Genomic DNA, 22,431 nt, shown 5'->3' on the forward strand with positions numbered 1-22,431 from the left:
AAAGGGTTACAGCTCCTCTTAACAATTCTGCAGTGTAGATGTCACAGTTACGTGTCACATGCAGCTGCATGTGCATTGTGGAGACAGCAAAACACTGGGAAGAGGTGGAGGGAAATGGAAAACTCCATGGAATAAGAGAATAAAATGTATTGTTATGCCTTTGGATGTCAGATGCGTTAAATCGTTAAAGTCGTTAGATTGTTAAAGACACCATTTGAAGCTAAACGCAGAAATTTAAACAGACGGCCTACGGATGAAACATGCTATGATTACCCTACTTTTAAAGCATGCATTTGATTTAAACAATAGGTTTACATAATATACACGTATACAGTTCATAATGGACATATAGTATCAGCACTGCAGTAACAGCATGAAATAGCCTGCTGTTTAAACCTATAATATTTACCTATTTTTGCCTCAGTATTCTGACTTTTTTCTTGCAAATGCAGGTTTATATCTCCTAGTTTGGACTTTCTAACTCAATTTAAGTCAAAAATTACAAGTTTATCAATTCTGAGGGGGAAAAAAGCCAGAGGTGTGGGATATAAACTAAAATCTACAGATATATACTTCGGATGCCAGATTGTGACAAAATTATCACGTTTTGCAATCTTTTCTCCTGTTAATGTGAATATTTTGTTAGAAGTTGTACGGGTGTACCATCTCTACAACTTTATGCCACCAATGTCAACAGTCAACACTCTCATATGTTAGTCTGAACCCTTGATATTTCAAATATACGAGTAGTGTCTTAGGATTATATTTCAAATATTGCCACATGTTGTAAAGCATGCAATTACCTGAATGAGCATCTTGCGCAGGAAGGGCATAACAAATGCAGGGTTCATACTGCTGAGACGGCCGATTGTGCAGATGGCCAGTTCGCGGATCTCAAACACTTCATCGTTGAGTGCCACAAACAGGGCTTGGAGGTTCTCTGCTTGTGCCAGGTGGGCATCAAAGCGCTCGTCCAGGGAGGCCAGCACACAGTATCGAATATCAGGGTCTGACAGGAAGTCACATATACAAAAATGATTGCACCAAAAACATTAGGATATTATGTTCAAGATCAATTGCCAACAAAACATGTCAATATTAAATCAAGAAAAAAAAGAGTTTCTTTTTAAAGTGATAAAATGTTATGTTGCAAAAATGAATACACCCTCAAGAATTTAATTAAATAAGACTATATAAAACATTTCTGGTGCAAGTTAAAGGCACATTTTTGATGAGCAGGTAAGTATGCTGAAGTAAAAAAATGTAACGAGTAATTTCTTGACAATTAAATTAAATTAAATTAAATTCAAATTAAATGTATGCATTTAGCCGATGCTTTTATCCAAAGCGACTTACAGTGCATTCAGGCTATAAATGTTTACCTATCATGTGTTCCCATTAATTAAAGCATTACATGGGCATTTGAATAATTCTCAGACTTAATACTAACAACAATAAAAACACTTTGGAGAGATTTGTCAGGAGACTTAAGCGTGAAAATAGCAGCAAAAGTAAATGAAAAAGAATGGACTTGTAAGTTAACATGCTCCCTGAAATGATCCCGATATGATCCCGATATAACGATATTATCATATGTCGACAATGACATTGACTTTTACGAATTTTAAACCTACATTGCTAAAAATATTTTACATTGCCCCATATTCAGCATAAAGCTGTTTTTGCATGCAAGAATGAAATAATTTAGTTGGAAAGTTGGGAATCGAAAAGCTATTCCACATTCAGAAATCAGATCTTACACACGCAAGCACTGGACTTGAGCTCACGTTCTTGCATTCTTACACATGGATAAATAAACAGAACTATATCAAAACACCCCATAAATACAATTCATTATGTCTTAGGAACTTAAAGAGTTTAGTAAAAAAAACAAGGGTGTATTGGATCCATGCATCAGCCGCTGCTGCCAGTCATTAATGTTAAAGAACAAAAGAAAAGAAAATCCCTCAATGATCTTGACTAAATCATTTTTGTAACCTCGCTTTATATTTTATTTGCCTGTTATTCAGCGCTAAATGGCAACTTGCATCTATGTATGCGATTATTTTGGAGATTCGTTCTAATACAATTTAGCCTATCCCTTTTTAAGGTATAGGCCTCTTCTATTTTAATAAAAGTTAAAATTCAAATATATTTATTTTTTATATTAACGTTAAGGGTCTACATTTGAGTACACTCAGAAAAAAAAAAAAAAAAACATTGTATGCTTTAAGATAATAAAACCAAAAATTATGCAATTTCTGCCATCCAGGTTCTTGTAAAATCGAGCACATCAAAAATGAACAAAATATTTCTATGGAATGCAAAATGTTGTAATAATGAACCAATTCAAACAGAAAACAAATTAAACAAAAACTACCAACAGGCTTCAAGAGCTCCAGACTTTTAACTTTTTTTTTTTTTTTTTTACTTTTTTTTAATAGAAAAACTACATTTTCATTTAATTTATTTAACAGAAAAATATTTAGTGTATAGGTCTATTTATTTTCTTCATTTTATTTATATTGGTCATTTTATTTCCTATTATCAGAAACACTGCAGGTGCGTAAAAATCTGACGATGTGTGAATCCGGGTTCTGTTTTTGATCTGTTCTGTATGCTGCTGTTTGCTCATGTTAAAATTGTTTGTATATTTAATGGGTCAAACACTAAATTAATTTTTTATTCCATGCTAATTAAATATTCTGATCTTATCAGTTAACAGTCGGTTGTTGGTCAAGAAAATTTACCGCAATTAATATCCCTACTCAGAATTAGTAAACTATACCAGAAAATATTTGATCAGAATTCGTTTTTAATCCCTGCATGATTTTAGCCACATGAAAGATGTGGATAGACATGGAAATTACTATATGACATCAACATGTATATATCGTTCTTACAATTGCTGCCAGAGTGTCCAACTTCACCATGATGAACTTAAAATTGGTTCTCCTTACAAAACGATTTTCATTTCAAACATAAATTTAACAGCAAAGCTAATGTTTTCTGTTAGTTTAAGCACAAACTAAGAAAAGTCAAACCAATCTTTGTGGCAATAATTAAGACCAAACTGAACATGGTGTGTGTTTATGGTGTGTGTTGGCAAGGGTGAGGGGGGTTGGTGGAGGTGGGGCTTAAGTAGACTATATTATCGGAAATCAAAGATATTTTTTAAGGCGATTATCGCTAAGATATTTCTGACATATCGCCCAGCCCTACAACCCCCTCATTTTGAGAAGAGTGATGTTTTCTTGGAGAGGAGCAAAAAATGCCATGCAAGTGTCTAAGAGCTGGCAAAAGACATCAAACATCACTCAAGGTCATATAGATGTGGCAATCTGTCATGAACTTGTACAATCATTACAAAGAAGTAGTGGTGGGTGATATCAAATTACAATGCACAATATTATCACTATTCTTTTTCATTATGGTTTTTATGAATATTTTGCAAGTTACAGAGCAGTAAAAACTAGTACAACTAATTAAATTAGACCTACAACTAATTTATGTAAAACGGTTCTCAATGTTTGTTTAATTTATTCAAGGGTATAGAAATATTTGCTACCCTTCATTTAATTAACTTATTACATTTTTGGACCAATTGTACAAGTATAAACTTACAGAATTGTATACATAATCTATAAGTTAATATGAAGTCTCTCTCACCTGGGTCAGTGATGCCAACCACCAGTAACTTGCTGAGAACGTCAGCCACCACCTGCACAGCGGTTTGACTGACCACATGTCCGTGTCCACTGATCAGGTGGATGGAGGGGGTGAGCAGACGTGAGCAGGTGCGCGCTGCCTCCATGCGGATCTCTTTGTGCTCACTGTTCAGGAAGTGGTCAGCACAGTGGCGCACAAACTGAGTCAACGAATGACCTAAAAATGAACCAAATAGTAAAGAAAATATATTAATTTTTCCAGTGATATTTCTGCTGAGATCTATATGAATTTAAATGTTGTTTAAAAAATGTGCATCTGTGCACACTGCACATTGCAAAATGCCTTTTTTCCCGATTGTTTAGCAATCACATCTTTGGTTGTGCTGATGTAATAAACTTTGACGATGCACATCAAAGTTTTAGTGGAAAAACAGTTTTCTAGAGTAACTTTTGCTAGTGAATTATCCACTAACCTAGTTTATAGTAGTGTTTTTGTAATAGATTATAATTTTATATTTGTTTATTTGTTGTTTTTCTTTACAAAGAAGTTGTCTATATGTGGTAGATTGTGTTTTACACACAGAGTGATGATCAGGTCAACACAATGATTTATAGAAATTCTATATTGATTAAAACAAAAACAAAAAACTGTGCTGTTATCAGCCGATACTCAGATTTTCTGGTAATGGATCTGTTCTGAAAAAGTGGTATCGAGTCAGCCCTAGTAAACATGATAGAAAAAATGCAGCGCTTTGTCAATGAGCTTGTGCTGAAGTGATTGGCAGCTTCAGTGATTATAAAGGGAATTTGGATTATCCAGAATTTGGATAAAGGTTTTATTTTGATGCTTTTTCATTATTTTTCATTTTTAATTGGTACCCACAGTACCCATCATTTAGTTTTTTTATTCAGTATAAAGCAGCAAGTGGTCACTATTTCTAGATTAATATTTTGTAGCATTTTTGCGCTGAACTGTTTGTTCTTCTGTTTGAAAAATCCAGATTTTTCATATGACTGTTTTACCTTTTTGACAGCTAATGCAAAAACTTTGAGAAATTTATTAAATATTGTCAAAATTTGGTTAATCTAGATCAGTGTCTGGTGGACGCAACAATTATTAATTATACAGGGCTTCCTTGACATACCCAGACAAATAACACACTAGCCAATTACGAAACTGTGACAGAATGTGTTAAGGAAACCCCTGCTGTATGAAAGGAACTGCAATTGTCCAACTGTCTTTCACATATACAAAGCGAGAGTCACTCCCTGCTGCAAGTGGAGCATTTCAATGCAGATCCTATGGACATCACCACTGTATATTTTAGTCACTGTCACCATGAATCTTGACTATCACGTGGTCTATTAATTATCTACTTTCACCTGTTAAATCGTAAATAATAAATACTATATGTGATAGTCAAGATTACTAGAAACTTCCAGGCTGGTGCGTTCAGGACCAGGTTTGACAAAATTATGCAGAACATTGGCCAAGCAAAAAAAAAAGGACTCAATGTGTTTTTAAAAACTGGTAGAATTAATTAATTATTAAATTAACAGTAAAGTTTCATTTCAACCATCATCATTGAAAGTGTATTGTACCTTCAAATTCAAAGCTGCCTAGAGTACGCAGTGCCAGGGTGATGCTGCCTACATCACTAGCCTCCGGGATATTGGTCAGGCTGGGTGATGACAGCTGGTACGCCAGGCCCTTGGGCATACCAGGGTGACGCAGAGGCTTGTGCATGAGCACAAGAGAAAGCATTTTTAGTAGTCCATCCTGAATGTCCTTCTTCAGCTGTGGGATCTGCCTGCTCAGGTCATACAGCACTGCAGTCAGAGCAGGACTGGGAAGAAGAGAGGCAGGAAATTAGACTCTTCTGGGATGCACAATACTAGTAAAAGTTTTGTGGACAATCAACAGCATTTAAGTTTTTCATGATGTTAAAAAATGTTGTTCTAAAGGCTTATGCTTAAATGTTTAAATTTAGTTTTGAAGACAACTATATATTGTGCCTATATATCAGTTTTTAATTATGCTACATTTCTATTAATTGTCTAACACCGCAGTAGCAAATAATATGTTTATATCTATGAGTTTGCATCTCCAAAAAAAAAAAAAAAAAAAAATATTGCCTTGTAAAGGAGAAACTGAGAATAAAGCACTAGCCCCAAGAGGTTAAACGTGTACTGTACCTGAGACCAACAGCTAACATGGGCTCAAGAAGTTCTTTGACATCCTGTTGAATGCTAGGCCCCATAGCTCTGGACAGCATACTGATACAAGTGAATACAGTAGCATCCACCTGCATGGTCTTCTGCCTCCTAAGCGATTACAAAACACAGGAAAGAGGGCAAAAAGAAGAAGAAAATCAAATACGTACATACAGACTGTGTCAAAACAGCTTAGTGTTAAACAGGAAAACAATATAATTTAAATAACAAAAATAAAATTCAAATTCCGCTGTAAAGCAGATCTAAAAAGATGACAATAGGAAACAGTCAGTTTTTCAGTTAAAGTCAGTTCATTGTTGATTCAGTGATGCTATTATCCTTCTCAGTTCAGTTCTCATCTTTTAGGAACTTTAAACTTTTATATAACTTGATATTTTATATAACTTTTAAAAGTGGTTTACTGCTTACATTTTTGCAACAGTGTTTGTATCAGAGCTGTGCGCTAACAAAAGTTTAGATTTTAATGGTTTCAGGTTCTTACTTGTGAGCAAAGTCTTTAGGTGGCAGTGCAGCTTTGATGATCTCCAGGATCTTGCTGAGGTAGGGCTGAATTTCGGTCCTCACAGCAACCACCAGCAACCCCAATGCTTGAAATGCTGCCGTCCGCTCCTTTTCTTTCTTCAGGCAGCCCAGCAGGTGCCCCATAGTGTCCTGTAAATACTGATCTGAAGGCAGAAGAAAAATGTTTAATACATAGTCAATCAAATATAGCAAAAAGTGAAAACAAACAAAAAAAATATATCATAATATGTACAGTCAGCCCACAATGTATCTGGCAACTTTGATATAGAATTAAAAATATCTGAATGTCACTGAATTAGAAACAATATAATTATTGAAATAGTCAAAAATCAGTTTTGGAAGTAAGGCTGTGAGAAGATCACAAGTAAGTGTACCAGTGAAAGTGTGAGGCTGGAAGGCAGCAAGTCGGGGCAGTAGGTTTAGGATAGTCATCTGAATGAGAGGATTCTTACTGGTCCTGTATTTCAGCACCCACCGACACACCTGATACAACAGCAACAAAACACGTTAGATCCTTAGATGCCATGGGAAATGTCAACTTCCCTGATCACAGATGCACTGTTTTAAGAAATGTCTAAAGTTATAACTAAGACTACAATCTTATACACCACAGAGACATTATTTAAACAATACTGTTCACTCCTGAATATTACATCGGCTGAAATCTGAGAAAGAAAAAAAAAAGTTGAAACCTTTTTATCAGGAGATATCTTAAATACATGCCAAATTCATGATTGTTCAATTAACTCAGAATTCGGTTGTATTGCATAGAAGGGTTTGGAAAAGTAGATTTTTGAGACAATCAGAAAGACCATAGATATCCATGTGATCTTCTCAGCATGTTCACTAAAGATATAATTTTTTATCAGGAATAAGCCTTAATAATTCATTGTAATTTTAAGAGATGATATGCAAAACTACAAATTGACTATTTTTTTTAGCTTAATCTCAAATATGGGTGTATATTTTTTTTAACCAAAAATTCAGATTATACTTTCTCTTAATGGATAAAATATAATTTTTCTGAAGTGGATTGTTTGAAAGGGAGAAGAAGAATCGTAAATGAACATGAAATTACCCTAAATTGATAGGAAATTGACAAAAAAAAAAAAACTTCCTACAATTTCTATCTAAACTGTACTACTGGGACTGCTTCCCTTGAGACCAGCTGCAGACAGTTCTTTCGTCTTCAGTAATAAATGCAATAACTGATTACCTGGTCAAATCGCTCCTCCATCAGTTCTCTGCAATACCGGCTCTCCACCAGTGTGCTTTTGGAGGGAACAGGTACAGCTCCAAAACTGAGGAAGCCCTGTGGTGTGCTATATCCCAGCAGCCCCAGCAGAGCATTGGACTGCTGCGGCTGCACTGACTGAAAACTGGTGAAGGGTGTGATGTGGCGAGGTTTCGTGCTAAAACCCATCAGCTCCTTGCAGTACTTATCATGAACCATCTGCTGCTGTGTAATCTCCTCCATTTCCTCTCTCATACGCTGCAGGAATGAAAAATAACAAATAAAACAAATAGTGAATTAGGGCTGTCACAGAGATAATTTAACTGACATGAAATACAGCAAAGTATGGTGACTCATACTCAGAATCCGTACTCTGCATTTAACCCATCCAAAGTGCACACACAAAGCAGTAGTGGGCAGCCATTTATGCTGTGGCACCCGGGGGGCAGTTGGGGGTTCGGTGCCTTGCTCAAGGGCACTCAGTCGTGGTATTGCTGGCCCGAGACGTGAACCCATAACCTTAAGGTTAGGAGTCAAATTCTCAAACCATTATGCCACGACTTCTATCATCTGAGCATGCACGATTACCTGCGTCTATCCTTCTTCAGGTCAAGTCATATATTTGTGGGAAAAAATCAGTGTGCCATTAGCTATCAGTATATAAAAGCTGGATGCACTTTTTTTAAATGATATATCATGGTGCTCATTGATGTATTATATTTGAAAACAGTCACAATTAAGGATGGGCTGATAACCGGCTTTAAGGTATACCGCGATTTGAAAATGTCACGGTTTTAAAAACCACAATATTTTCCATTATACCGTTCCTGTTGTTTTGCATGTCTGTTTTCCAGGTCTCCTCAATGACTGAAGGAGTAGGAATCCCTCAGGCTAAGTGCAGTGTAGCAAATGGTCAGTCACATGTGTAGGATGGCCGAACTTATGGCCCAGGTATTCTTTAAATTCAGCGTTCCTTTCTGTCTCGCGCACAGCCGCGTCTGCACAGCTTTCAAAAGTATACTCAACCGCAGATGTGCGTGGACGGATGAGCTCACACTTGCAGTACCATGGGGTGCCCGAGCCGTCTTGATGACGAAAATAAGGTAATGTGGACAGTGTGTGGACAGCCAAAGTATATTTTGGGCTTTACTCAATTGGCAATTGACTGTTTTTTGCCTTATTGCAACTCTCTGTTCTGGCCTTGCAATGCAATCATTTTCCAAAATGTAATTTATGTGAAAATATGAAGTCTGTTAATGCCCGTTAACACAGGCCAGAGACGCTAAAGATGGACACACAAAGAAAAATACTGTACCAGGAAGATCACTGTTCATGATGCATGAACTATTGGAGGAAAATCCTCAATATTGATTTGGTTGATTTGAATGGAGCTGAGTGTCTTCTAAAAAGTTTATGTGGTATAATTTCACAAAACTTGTCTGAACATTCAGTTTTTGCTTCATATTGGGTTATTATTAAATCAAATTATGAATGAAATATAACTAAAATATGAAATGATATAAATGATATGTATATGAATCATAACTAAAATTAAATAACTGTAATTACAGATTTATGTTAAATAAATCTATCAGTCTTTAATTGTTTCTTTTTAGGAAACAAATCAAAGAAAAAAATAAACATTCTACTGTTTCTAATATTCTGTATGTTGCTCAAAAACAAAATATATTGTGTCCAGCTTGAAAAAATATTTTTTAACAACAATACTGTGAAACCATGATATTTTTGCTTAATGTTACCATACCATCAAAATCTCATACCGGCCCATGCCTAGTCACAATGTTTGCAATTAAAATTATCACCATTTGAAATAAAATGTTCCCAAACAAAACTCTTGTGTGCTTGCTTTATTTTTCTCTCACAATCTGCTGTACTTTATATGTTTTTGCATAAGCTACGTGTGTCATCCTCTTCTTCTTAAAGGGTTAGTTCACCCAGATAGCAAAATTATGTAATTAAAACCAGAAAATACATTTTGGTCTAAAAATAGCAAAAACGACGACTTTATTCAGCATTGTCTTCTCTTCCGTGTCTGCTGTGAGAGAGAGTTCAAATCAAAGCAGTGGATCACCAGTAGTTCTTTCGGACAGTTCGATTCAATAAACCGGTTGAAGAAAACGGTTCACCGGTTCTTTTGCGCTCTACATAATGGCGTCATTTGCGATGATTGCCCTTGATTCAAGCCTTCGGTTTACCAAACAATATTGCGATATTGAGCCACTGAAAATTACTGCAAGAGAAATTTCTTCTTTGCGACAGCCCTATAATGAATATAAGCATTGAAGCAATGAGTGATGTCAAACTTGATTGAAAGTTAAAAAAACTTAAAGGGGGGGTGAAATGCTCGTTTTCACTCAATATCCTGTTAATCTTGAGTACCTATAGAGTAGTACTGCATCCTTCATAACTCCAAAAAGTCTTTAGTTTTATTATATTCATAAGAGAAAGATAGTCTGTACCGATTTTTCCCGGAAAAACACGAGCGGCTGGAGGCGTGACGTGTGGGCGGAGCTAAAGAATCACTAGCGCCAGTAGGCTTTTGTGTTGAGCGTGTCTGGAAGCTGTGACACTGTGAGGACAAAACCAACCAAAACAAACCATGGCTAACAGTCAGATTCAGCGTATATTAATGATCCAGAATCAGATCCAGAGGCTGAATTTGAACAAGAGCAGCATCAGCAATCAGTCTCTATGTGGTATGTAACGTACTGAAACTGTATATATTTGCTTAGCGGTTTTGGAAAATGACTAAGTTCCACTTTGTCATCTTTTTTTTTTTTTAAGCTGTACATGTGGAAAGTGCAGTTTGATGACATCATCGCATGTTGTTTACTTGATTCGCTTACGCGCCGATAGCTAAGTTAACAACACAGAGATATTTGAAGCAGTTTTACTCGTGCAGTTTGATGACAACATCGCATGTTGTTTACTTGATGTGCTTACACGCCGATAGCTAAGTTAATAACACAGAGATATTTGAAGCAGTTTTACTCACCGCATGCGGTTCCAACACACGATCGTGACCCTTTTTCGTTGGGACTGCATTATCCTTAAGAAATAAACGATACGCAAATCCGGCATCAAACTGGACCTTGTTTGTAAAACAAGCATCTTCGAAATGCAGGGGAACAAATAAAAACACTTGCACAACTCCGTTGATGCTCTGTAAAAATAAACTCCATCCACTGGTCCCTTAAAGCTGTTTCTCTTTTGGTAATCTGTGCAGGGTTGTCTTGCCCTGGCAACCAAAAACACCATTCTTTTGTGACATTTCGCGACGCTCTCGCTCTGATCAGTGAATGTCTGTGCTCTCAGTGCTCTGCTATACGGGAGCGCGCGCTCTTCCAGCATAAGTGCCCTAGGACCCATATAAGGAAATTCCGCTCCATCTAACGTCACACAGAGCCATACTCGAAAAAAACTTGTGACAAACCGGAAGGAGTATTTTTGGAACAGAAATACTCCTTCAAACGTACAACTTTTGAACAATTTTTGAAACTTTGCCCATGTTTAGCATGGGAATCCAACTCTTTAACAGTGTAAAAAACTCAGTATGCATGAAACAGCATTTCACCCCCCCTTTAAATAAAAAGTAAACAATGCAAACAATTGAAAGGACAAAAATAAAAAAAATAAACAGCCTAAGAAATAAAGAATAGAATGATAAATAACACAAATAACAAGCAACAAAAAAACAAAGAACCAAACAATGAAAGAACAAGCAAAAACTCAAGAATCATGAGCGGTATCTTACCTCTCCCTCCATACTGCTAATTCGCACCAGTTCATTGAGAATCAGTAGAGCTCCATGGACACGGTCATCCTTATTCATGCCTTTCTCTTTAGCCAGAGTCTCATCAAAACCCTTTTCAGCTTCCTCAAACGTTTGCTGTTTATGACGATAAAATATATGGAATATGTCGCCATACAATACACACACACACACACATTTAAAGACATTCAAAGGTGTTTTAATTCTGACCTTGTACCACTGTGGCTTCTGCATCTCTTTGGTCTCTCTCTGGGTGGTAAGGATCAGGCAGGCTCTGAGTGCAGATACTGCACCCTCACGGATCGCCTGTTTGGAGTCCCATACAGCATAGAAAATGTTATCAAAGAACGGCTGCACCTGCTGGAAGAAGAATGTGGGTGCGCTGACAGCAAGCTCTCGCAAAACCAGCACCTGAAACAAAAACAGCGGCAAGTGGATTCAGTTCACATTGGACAGAAGAGAGCAAAGAGACAGAATGAAGTACTGTTAAGGAAGCTAAGATACACCAACATCCCAAAAATTCAACTAAAATCCAACAAGCAAGAACAATCCTTTTACAGCATTTATAAGTCTTAGTTCATGTTAATTTCAACATTTACTAATGCATTATTTAAATCAAAAGTTGTGCTTGTTAACATTAGTTAATGCACTGTGAATTACTATGAACTAACAATGAATAACTGTAATTTAATTAACTAACATTAACGAAGATGAATAAATACAGTAATAAATGTATTATTCATTGTTTGTTCATGTTAATTAATACATTAACTAACATTAACTAATGGAACCTTATTCTAAAGTGTTACCGAATCTTATATAAAGTTTAATTCACAAAATACTATGATGAAAAAACACTATGGAATTCAATGGCTACCAGCCACTGTTTGGGTACCAACATTCTTCAAAATAACTTATTTTGTGTTTAAAAGTAGAGAGAAAATCATACAGGTTTGGAACAACATGAGGGTGAGAAACTGATGACAAAAGTTTCATTTATGGGTAAACTATAGCTATAATTTAGAAGAAAACATACACCAAGAAAAAAAATGCTACTTTAACTTAAAGGCTTCAAACAGTTACCTTCCAATTTATATTGACAATATAAAATTCAGATGAGTGTTTCTACGCACCGCTGCATGCCGTCTGCCCTCATTCCTGTCTGCTCCCAGCCATTCTAGAGCTCTCTTCACCTCAAACTCCACATACTCCGCAGTGAACGTGTCTCCTGCCATGGACAGGTGACCCATGGCCTTCGAGGCCATCTCCATGACCACTGAGTCACTGGAGGGAAGCAGGTTGCGCAGGTAGTTGGCAAAACGGCTGATACGGGTGGCATTTCCACCTTCCACTCCAATCAAACTCACTGGAGAAACAGCCATTACACAATGATTAAAAAATGCTTCAAACAAAGCAATACAATGGTAAAAAGTCACGTTCAATGGAAAATTATAGGTAGAACTAACCAAAATAGAAACATAAGGCCACATTTGTTTACGTGTTGATTAAAAATAATAATATATAGTAGACAGCAATTGTAATTGAGTTAATACTCACCTATGGCCAGGATACCACCTTTTTTCTCATTCACATCTGAGCTGGAAACCAACTCGAATATGTGGTGGTTCAGCTCGTCATAGAAAGTGGTGGCTTCATCTTGGCTCAGCTTAAGTCAGAAGCAAAAACACTGCTCAATAAACATGACCCTTCTCAGTAGTTTATATTTATGTATGCTTTTAATGTAAGGCTGTCAATTTCATGTAACTCTGTAAATGATATGCGCATTTAAATCAATCACAAATTACCACACATTTTATGTATTATTTACTGGGAAAAGTCCGATGCCACATAGGTGCTACTACAGGCACTGTAAAGCTGGACTGACTACGGACTTGCAAATAGATCATTTGCAACTCCCTTTAAATAAGAAGTTTTTGATGATTGAATCACAAGTGGTCAGCACTAAATACAGGTGGAAAACATTCTGCGATCAGATCACTGAAACCATCTGTGTTAATACAGGATCTGTGCATTAGGAAGCCACTGATCTGTCATTAATATGAATATTCAAACTAACAAACTGAAAATCACTCACTGCTGAGTGAATAGATTTTGTAGCTTTAAAGTACAATTAATCTATATTTAATGTATACAGTGAAAACTATGCTGTTTTATTTTACATTTGATAATAATTGCATTATTTATTAATTTCTATAGTATTTCTTTCCTGAATGCTACTGTTGGACCTAACTAAAAAGCACCATTTATTTCATTTGTAATGTACCTTTGTTTGTTCTTATTTTATTTATTTATGCTATTTCTTGTAAAATATTTTATCTAATATTGGTTAGACTGTTGATATGTTTTGCTGTGATACTGAAATTGTAAATGTGAAATTTCACTGTTGTCTAACTGGGTGTTTTGGTCATGCACATGTTTTATGCTTCCATTTTTCTATTGTTTACATAGTAAACATGCTTCCTTTCTTGTTTGTTTAAACACATTGCAGGACAAAATGTTAATTACCAGTCACAGGTGTGGTAATAAGACATTACATTTAGGCAAAAAATATAGAAATTACTATGTCAAAGCTATGCTTTTGACTCTTCTGAAGAAGCTTAACAATGTATATATTTGGATGATCAGGGACACAGGTAGTACAGTTTACCTCTCTTAGTTCTGTGGTGACATAATGCTGGAGGTCTTTGGCAGCTTTGGCACGTGTGTCTTCATTTCGACTCTTAAGACCACTCACAAACTGCTGCAGGACTGTAGCAGTGCCAGACATGCTGGCTGATGGCTGGGATTCAGCTACGTGTAGGTCTGCTTGCAATTCAAACAATCTGCCATATGAGAAACAACTGGGTAAAATGATCAGATTAAATGGTTATCTCGACTTCCAGATGCCAATAAACCACTTTTACTATAACGTTACTTTTGAAATTAAGAAACATTTTTACATTGAGTATCCCTTTATGAAAAAAAATATGATATAAAAATATAATAATATATAAAAATCGTGAAGTTGTAGTTTTCTAATATTCTGTATTGCATTACTATTAAATGTCACTTTACATACTAAGAATATACAGAAGCATCTAAAGACGATTTTGTCATTTTTAAAGAATGCTCAGTAATTCCTACCACTGATGAAAGTAAGAGAAAGACATGTAGATCACAGTTATTAATGAAAATAATGTAAAAAATACAATAACGCCACATTTAGCGGATGAATCGATGGATAGATTAGTTAGCCAAAGGTGCTACCTACAGCTAACGTTACAGTCAGTCGGGTTATTTTAGCAAGTGTCTGTCAGCTGCTTATTTAATATCAAACATAACTTTTTATTGGATTAACTTTAAATGTATTTAGAAATGCAGTATTTAGAAAATCTGTATTTACCCGAGTACGTTAAAGAATTTACCACTGGATACAATGCACTCGTGAAACTGCAGTAACAGTGGGCGGGCACAACCTTTGAGTGACGGTCCCGTCTGCCAATAGACAATTACTTGGAAACGCTTGACTGTACAGTTTAACCAATCATTCGCTCAGACGGAAGCGTCTAAAGCAGGAAAGAAACATAGGGTGAATCGAATTCACGTACAAGAACTACGTACTAAAAAATTCGTATAACATTGTTAATGCCATAGAGATACGATAAGATAGTAAGCCTGTACGTTTAGTGTTTAAATCATTAAACATGTTACCCTGGACTACAAAACGGTCTTATTTTACACAGGTATATTTGTAGCAATAGCCAAAAATACATTGTATGGGTCAAAATTGTAGATTTTTCTTTTGTGCCAAAAATGATTAGGATATTATACAGTCTATGATATTAACCCATTTAGTTGCCACAGTTTATAATTGTCATTTTCCTTTTGTAAATATTTTTTTAGATGTTATCCATGTTTATTTATTTTTTTCAACGACATGCAAGCAAACAACCAAATAAAGGATAAAAAAAAAAAAAAAAAAAAAAAAACCAGAAGGAAAACCCTCCCAAAGTAATGTAATTTTCAATTTACTAATAAGCATTAAGGTCGAATCATCCATTTGTTGATCGAATCAACAAAACATATCTTCCAGGAGATCTATAGTTTTTTTAATACTTAGTCAAAAGTCCAAGGGGCAACTAACAAATAACTTGTAAGTACATATCATGGGGAAATGGAGTATACAGTGTAAACAGGTTAATAAATCAAGGTCATTGGTCTTGTTTTAGTGCTTTTTGCTTTCATAATATCCCACCTAAAACATAACTTAACCCTTTAACTGACATCGCTACTGTACAGTACAACTTAATTTGATAAGGAATAAATCTGTCAAAAGGAGGAGATGAGAGAGCAATCTTTCCACAGCTCTACTGCCCCTCTTCTGTGTCTGCTTTTGCCATTGTGGGTGGAGATATCGAGTTTTCAAGAGACAGCAGCAGTTTACAAACTTCAGTCAGTCACACAAAAGGAAGAAAGGAAAGATAAAAAGCTAACATGTGATTAATAAATGTAGACCATCTTTTTCTACATTTTATGACATTATGTATTGTAAGGGGCAAAATATTGAGGCCCCTTTATCCAGTCTGGATGCATTTCATTCTAATTGGTCAAGGACCCTAATACATTTTATGACTAGTAGCTTGATTCCATTATAATGCTGAAATTCAGAAATAAGTAAAGAGTTTATATTTACATTATTATATGAAATCACCTATTACAGTCAGCCATAGAATACTATGGGCCTAAAAAAAAGTGTAATTTTCTTTCAGGTATACCTTTTTTATTATATAGATGTAATATTTTCTTCATTCTATTTATTTTAATTTAATTAATTTATTTTTTATGTGTTTATTTTATTTATTTTCATTTAACACACTTCTTAGAATTAAAATACATGTACCTGCATGTTTAATAATAAGTAAACAAATAAACAATTATGGTTGTAGCCTACAAATGATACTTATTTAAATAATCATATACTGTAAAAATAAAATTATTAATTTCATTAATATCAAGGACTTCTGTGTAGGTTAATCAATTTGACCTAATCAATATGTGCCTATTCATGAAATATATGAGATTTTACATATTTACATCACAAAGTATAGTATGCAAATATGTTTACTGAAATTTACTTGTACCTTCACTGCAGTACTCCTTGCAGGCTACTTATTCTAAACTTGCTTAAATAAGGGAAATTTTACCCCAAAATAGAAATTGTGTCATCATTGTGTCATCTTCAGGTTGCAAACCTATGAGATTCTTTCTTCTGTTGAACACAAAAGAAGATATTTTGCAGAATGCTGATAACCAAACAGTTAAATGTGTAATTTTGTTTTTTTCATTTAATTTTATTGATACACAATACCCTGTTGGGTCAACTTAATGGCTGCACATTGTTGTGCAACACAATGGTTACACCATTTTAAGACAAATGGATTTGTTGTGTTATCATATTCAAGAGATTATAAGATAGATTCAGACTTTTCTGGGTTTGCATCAAATGTTCTTTGACTTTTATGCATGATAAATTTGTTTATGAATAAAGATTGATCTGTTGAAAGCAGTTATTTTGAGTTAGATGCCAAATGTTCTCCTCCTATTCAAATTTCACACTGAAGGGGTGGATACAACATATTTGCCCACCAGCAACGTTGCCGCACATTCAAATATGATTTTCAAGAAAAATAAAAAAAACCTGGGAAAAATAAATGCAAAACATGTTCACATAGGACACATATGATATGGATATGGATAAAAAAGATATGAACATGACTATATGCATGAAACCATTCAGAAAAATTAGGGCACAAATAGGTTAAGTAAAGATCATGTTTCAGGAAGATATTTTGTAAATTTACAACCGTAAATATATGAAAACTTCATTTTTATTAGTAATTTGCATTAAGACAAAATGTCATATCCTAAGAAACGGAAAATGGAAAGCTTATTTATTCAGCTTTCAGATGATGTATCGAAAAATGCGCACTTAAGATTGGTTTTGTGATCCAGGGTCACAAATATAAAGAAGGGGGCTTACAAATGTCCGAATGTTGAATGGGTGAGGTGTCTAAAAAATAAGCTATAATAAGTATTCTACCTAGAATACTTACCTTTGAATACATTCAAAAACATTGAATACCTGAAATCAATAGGCTATCCACAACAACAAATATATATATATATATATATATATATATATTCACTCAGAGTAGATTTAATGCAAATAATCTTGAGAACAATGAGAATTACATAACCTTCAAAAATAAAGTGTCTTATGCATTACAGTAACTACTGCAGCATTACTGCTGACGAGGTCCAGAAGTGGTTGGAGGACTTCCAGAAATCCAGAAATATATGATAGATAAGGAAAAACAAGAAAGCCTATTAATAAACTTTCATTGCACAAAAGTATTATTATATGAAAGGCTCCAGCACAGAGCAGCACAAAAGCTCTTATATGCATCCTCTGAGCAGAATGATGCGCTTGAAGCAACATGGAGTCATTCTATCTGCGTATTACATCTGTGCAATAGTTTATTGAGACTCTTCTTTCAACCATTTTAACAGTTAAGAACAGTTCATAGTGCTCTTTACTCCAGTGTAGTGATCTCTAACAGACATCTGGTAGAGAGTAGCATGCATTAGAGACGCCACTAAACTCCAGGGCCCGTATTCATAAAGATTCTAAGAATCCTCTCAGAAAACTCTTAATTTAGCTTAAAAACTTTCATGTAGGAGTCTTAGCTTAAAAGCGATTCGGGACTGATCTGAGAGCAACTCTGAGTAAGGAAAAGACTTTCATCTTAGTGAGGAGGCGGGGTTGACCCTGTTGCTATGTATGACACAATCTTTTGAAGACTGCTATTGGTTGGTTGTCCAAGAAGGAAAAAAAGAGTGATTTTAAGTATAGGGTCTATTCTAATTCTCACTTTGAATTTACATGCGTAATTTATCCTATTTTACTGTTTTCTCTCTCACACACACACACACACACACATTATATGTGTGTATATAAATCCTTTTTTTATTTACCATGCTTGTGATTTCCTATAAAGTATTTGATTGGCTTAGAATGATAAAAATTGTTCCACTCTTTCTAATTACAGTGATTGCTGTCCTATTTAAGTGGCGGTTTGAATGTTGGTTTTAAATCAAACATGGAATCAAAACCAAGAAGGGCGAGAAAGCCAAACTGGACAGAGGAACAGTGTTTACTGTTAGCCCAGTTAGTGGATGAACACAAGGCCATTCTCAAAGGAAAATTTGGGCCGGGTGTCACAGCAAGGGACAAGAAGCAGACATGGGAGCGTATAGCACAAACTATTAACGGTTCATTCCCCCTGCTTGTGCGCACCTATAAGCCTGCTATATTCATAAATGCAGTTTTTGTGCCTGCAAGGTGGGATAGTGAATGAACTGCGACAAAATAAGATGTTCTGAAATTGCTGTAATTGTTTGTGTGATCACTCGGCTTACAGAAGGTTGTGACAGACCCAAATCATCACTATTGCATTGTTGCATTTTCCCAGTTGTCAAATATCGTAATGTAGTGATTACTTTAATTTATTTATTAAATAAAAAAATATATATATTATATAGTCTATACCGTCTTATTAACTCACTGTCATCCATTGTCTGCAACACATTTCTTCTGCCTCTTCGTCTCTTTGCCATTTTCTCCTCTGCTAAAGTAACTCGAATTTTGACACTAGGAGCTACATTTTGCATTAAGATTCTTTATGAATACGGGCCCTGGAGTGTGTGTGTGTGTGTGTGTATACAGTATACAGTCTATGGGCTGTTACAGTGTATGCACACAAACAGTCATTCCATTCTTAAGCAGAGCATCTGTCTAGGTGCAGCTAAAGAGGTTGTTGGGTGTTTGGATTGGCAGCTTGAGGAGATTTGAGTGAGATCTGAATGAGTATTCATGTTTTACACCACCTATAAGAGCTGTTGTGTCATTTATTTCAAATAAAGACAGATAGTGCTCTTCAGGCACTATCAGTCACTTACGTGAGGGGGAAGTCGTGGGCTGGTGGTTAGAGAGTATGACTCCTAACCCTAAGGTTGTGGGTTTTGAGTCTCAGGCTGGCGATACCACGACTTAGGTGCCCTTGAGCAAGGCACTGAACCTCCAACTGTTCTCCATACTGCACTTGTGATCGATATGATACCTCTTCATTCACTGCTATGAATTGATGGCGGTCATATAAGTATAATTTAAACCATGCTAGTGCACTTCCATTAATGCCAACAAAGTGTTCAAGTCTATGCAAAAGAATGTTGTGATCAATAGTGTCAAACGCAGCACTAAGACTGTAGCCACACTGGGTTGTACATAATAATTAACTCAAATGATATATAGGGAATTTTAATAATTAATCAGGAATATGATTAATATATATGTCTCATATGACAGTTACATTAATATTATTGAAGAATATGAAAAATAGGTAAATTTACTCATTAATATGTCAATATTCCATTCTTCATATCAATTATAGTGATATCTCTTACTGTAAATTACCGCAAATCAAACAGTGGTTTGTCCAGCAAACGGCCGTAAGATTAACTTATCAACTTTCAATAAAGTTATCACTTATAATTCAAGGAAAAAATATTCTCTGGCCATGAAAACATTATTCCGTTTATATAAGTGAGTCCGTCAAAGCATGATGATTAAACAGACACCAAAAATAACCTATATAAATGATCAAAACATGAAGTTACATTCAAATGCAGAATTACACACATTTAAAGTTTGATTAACACATGATAAAACTGAAGATACTCGGGAAAATTCTACTGCACAAAAAGGCAATACTCAATACATTTAGAATACATTGAGAAAATAAAAGGGTACTATTCTCTTTTCTAAGAGTTAGCTTTATTCTCCTGTTTGTAAGGTCATAAAGTTTTACGACCTGGTCAGGGGGTAGGGTTACAACTCATGATTCTATTTGAGAACATTAAAATTAGGAGAAACATTTCCAATTTATAAATCAGCAATTTATAATCCTCGCATAACAAGGATTAACCATTTTATGCAAAACACAAACGTATTCAAAATACATTATTAAGGAATTACATAAAGAGCGTAAAGAAAACTTTGTTTGTGTGTGTGTGTGAATATGTGTGTGTGTGTGTTTGTGTGTGTATGTGTGTGTGTGTTGTGGAATGCGTTTCCTTTCTCCTTTGAGGCTGCTCACGTGATTGTGGAATTTCTGAGTGTCGTAAATAATTTAAATCCAGCCAGGCTGGCGCCAGGCCAGGCATTTAGTTTGGAGAGAGTTGGGTTTATATGCCTGAATTCAAAATCTACAAGCTTTGGGTTTGCATTGTTTTAGATTCAACGAACCATGATTCATTAGTTCAGAACCCATGAATCGATGAACTGCATATCCGTTACAGACCCAATAGAACTAATAGAGAGATACAACCACGATCAGATGATAAAAGCAGGTCATTTGTAACTCTAAGGAGAGCAGTCTCAGTAGTATGGTACTGTCATGTTCGTGAACACAGGACACGTGAGATCCAAGTGCAGTGTGAGATTTATTGGGCAATCCAAAATCAGGGTCAAAAACAAGCCGGGGTCGTAACCAAACATCAGTCCAAAACAGAAACAAACAAACAAACAGGATCAGGAACTCGAAACTAGGAATGCGAGGAAACCAGGTAACGGAAAGTAAGGACTCCATGCAGACAAACAGAAAAGGACTGGTTAATATAGGGAGGATAATGACTAACAAGTGAAGACACCTGAGTGCAATTAACAGGAGTGCAATTACTGTGATGAAGGGACAAGACTTAGTGGGAATTGTAATGCCTACGGTGAGGTGCCTATGGGAACTGAGACCACTAGTGAACACCCAGGGAAACAGAGACCAGACAGCGTGACATTACCCCCTCTCCTCCATGTAGCAGCTACCAGATACTCCACCCGAACCCGAGAAGAGAGCAAGGAATACAGAGACCAGGAGGGAGGTGAAGTGGTGGAGGACCAGGGGGAGGGAGAGAGGGCCAGGAAAATTGGGGAAACAGAGACAAGTGCAATTAACAAAAACAAGGAACACAGGAGGGAGTAGGACCGGCGGAGGACCAGGGGGAGGGACGGAGGGCCAGGTAATAGAGGGTAACAGAGACAGGAATGCCAAAAAAAACCAAACCAACAACAAAACAAGTCCTGGGGAGAACAGAAAGTTCAGTGGCCCAGGGCCGAATTGACTGGGCAGGATTCCATGGTGGAGCAAGGTGGAATTGAAGCCATGTGGTTGAGTCTGAAACCCACCAGGGCGGCGCAGAAGACCACCACCACCGTGCGGTCGAGACAGAAGCCCACCACATCCATGCGGTCAAGACAGAAGCCCACCAGGGCGGTGCAGAGGACCACCACATCCATGCGGTCCAGACAGAAACCCACCAGGGCGGTGCAGAGGACCACCACATCCGTGCGGTCGAGACAGAAGCCCACCAGGGCGGCGCAAAAGACCACCACAGTGGGATCGATGATACATGAGAGCAAGTCTGGATAGGTAAGTCTGAAACAGAGAACATGAACAAGTTAAGGGTGGCCTCCGTGGCCACGACAGGATCAGTCGAGCGCTCAGAGAGTTCGGCTGAGACGTGGAGAGGCTCCGGTAGTTCAGCAGAGACGTGGAGAGGCTCTGGTAGTTCCGCAGAGTTTAGACTGGATTCAGGAAGATCAATGGTGACTTGACTCTGCTCATGAAGATCATCGGTGACCTGACTCTGCTCATGAAGATCATTGGTGACCTGACTCTGCTCATGAAGATCATTGGTGACCTGACTCTGCTCATGAAGATCATTGGTGACCTGACTCTGCTCATGAAGATCATTGGTGACCTGACTCTGCTCATGAAGAGCATTGGTGACCTGACTCTGCTCATGAAGAGCATTGGTGACTTGCCTGTGCCCATGAAGATCAATGGTGACTTGAATTTGCCCATGAA

At 36.4% G+C, this 22,431-nt stretch overlaps 1 protein-coding gene across 2 annotated transcripts in view; it reads right to left on the reverse strand.

Moving 5' to 3' along the window:
* mtor (mechanistic target of rapamycin kinase) overlaps nt 1-14,940 on the reverse strand; it is a 154,974-nt gene extending 140,034 nt beyond the window's left edge. Inside the window, exons 1-13 of one of the 2 annotated variants that reach the window (XM_026262449.1) lie at nt 14,856-14,940; nt 14,121-14,295; nt 13,010-13,118; nt 12,586-12,818; nt 11,663-11,863; nt 11,435-11,569; nt 7,642-7,917; nt 6,800-6,908; nt 6,385-6,568; nt 5,865-5,993; nt 5,271-5,515; nt 3,670-3,885; nt 804-1,009 (exon numbers count right to left, since the gene is read on the reverse strand). In XM_026262449.1, the coding sequence (XP_026118234.1) occupies nt 804-1,009; nt 3,670-3,885; nt 5,271-5,515; nt 5,865-5,993; nt 6,385-6,568; nt 6,800-6,908; nt 7,642-7,917; nt 11,435-11,569; nt 11,663-11,863; nt 12,586-12,818; nt 13,010-13,118; nt 14,121-14,240 (2,163 nt within the window). In that variant the 5' untranslated portion in view covers nt 14,241-14,295; nt 14,856-14,940. Of the gene's footprint in view, nt 1-803; nt 1,010-3,669; nt 3,886-5,270; nt 5,516-5,864; nt 5,994-6,384; nt 6,569-6,799; nt 6,909-7,641; nt 7,918-11,434; nt 11,570-11,662; nt 11,864-12,585; nt 12,819-13,009; nt 13,119-14,120; nt 14,314-14,855 lie in introns of both variants that reach the window. The other variant, XM_026262450.1, reaches the window with a different exon arrangement.
* Between the last annotated feature and the right edge of the window lie 7,491 nt (nt 14,941-22,431).

This window comes from Carassius auratus, unplaced genomic scaffold (genome assembly GCF_003368295.1).
Source record: "Carassius auratus strain Wakin unplaced genomic scaffold, ASM336829v1 scaf_tig00216160, whole genome shotgun sequence".
Lineage (NCBI taxonomy): Eukaryota > Metazoa > Chordata > Actinopteri > Cypriniformes > Cyprinidae > Carassius > Carassius auratus.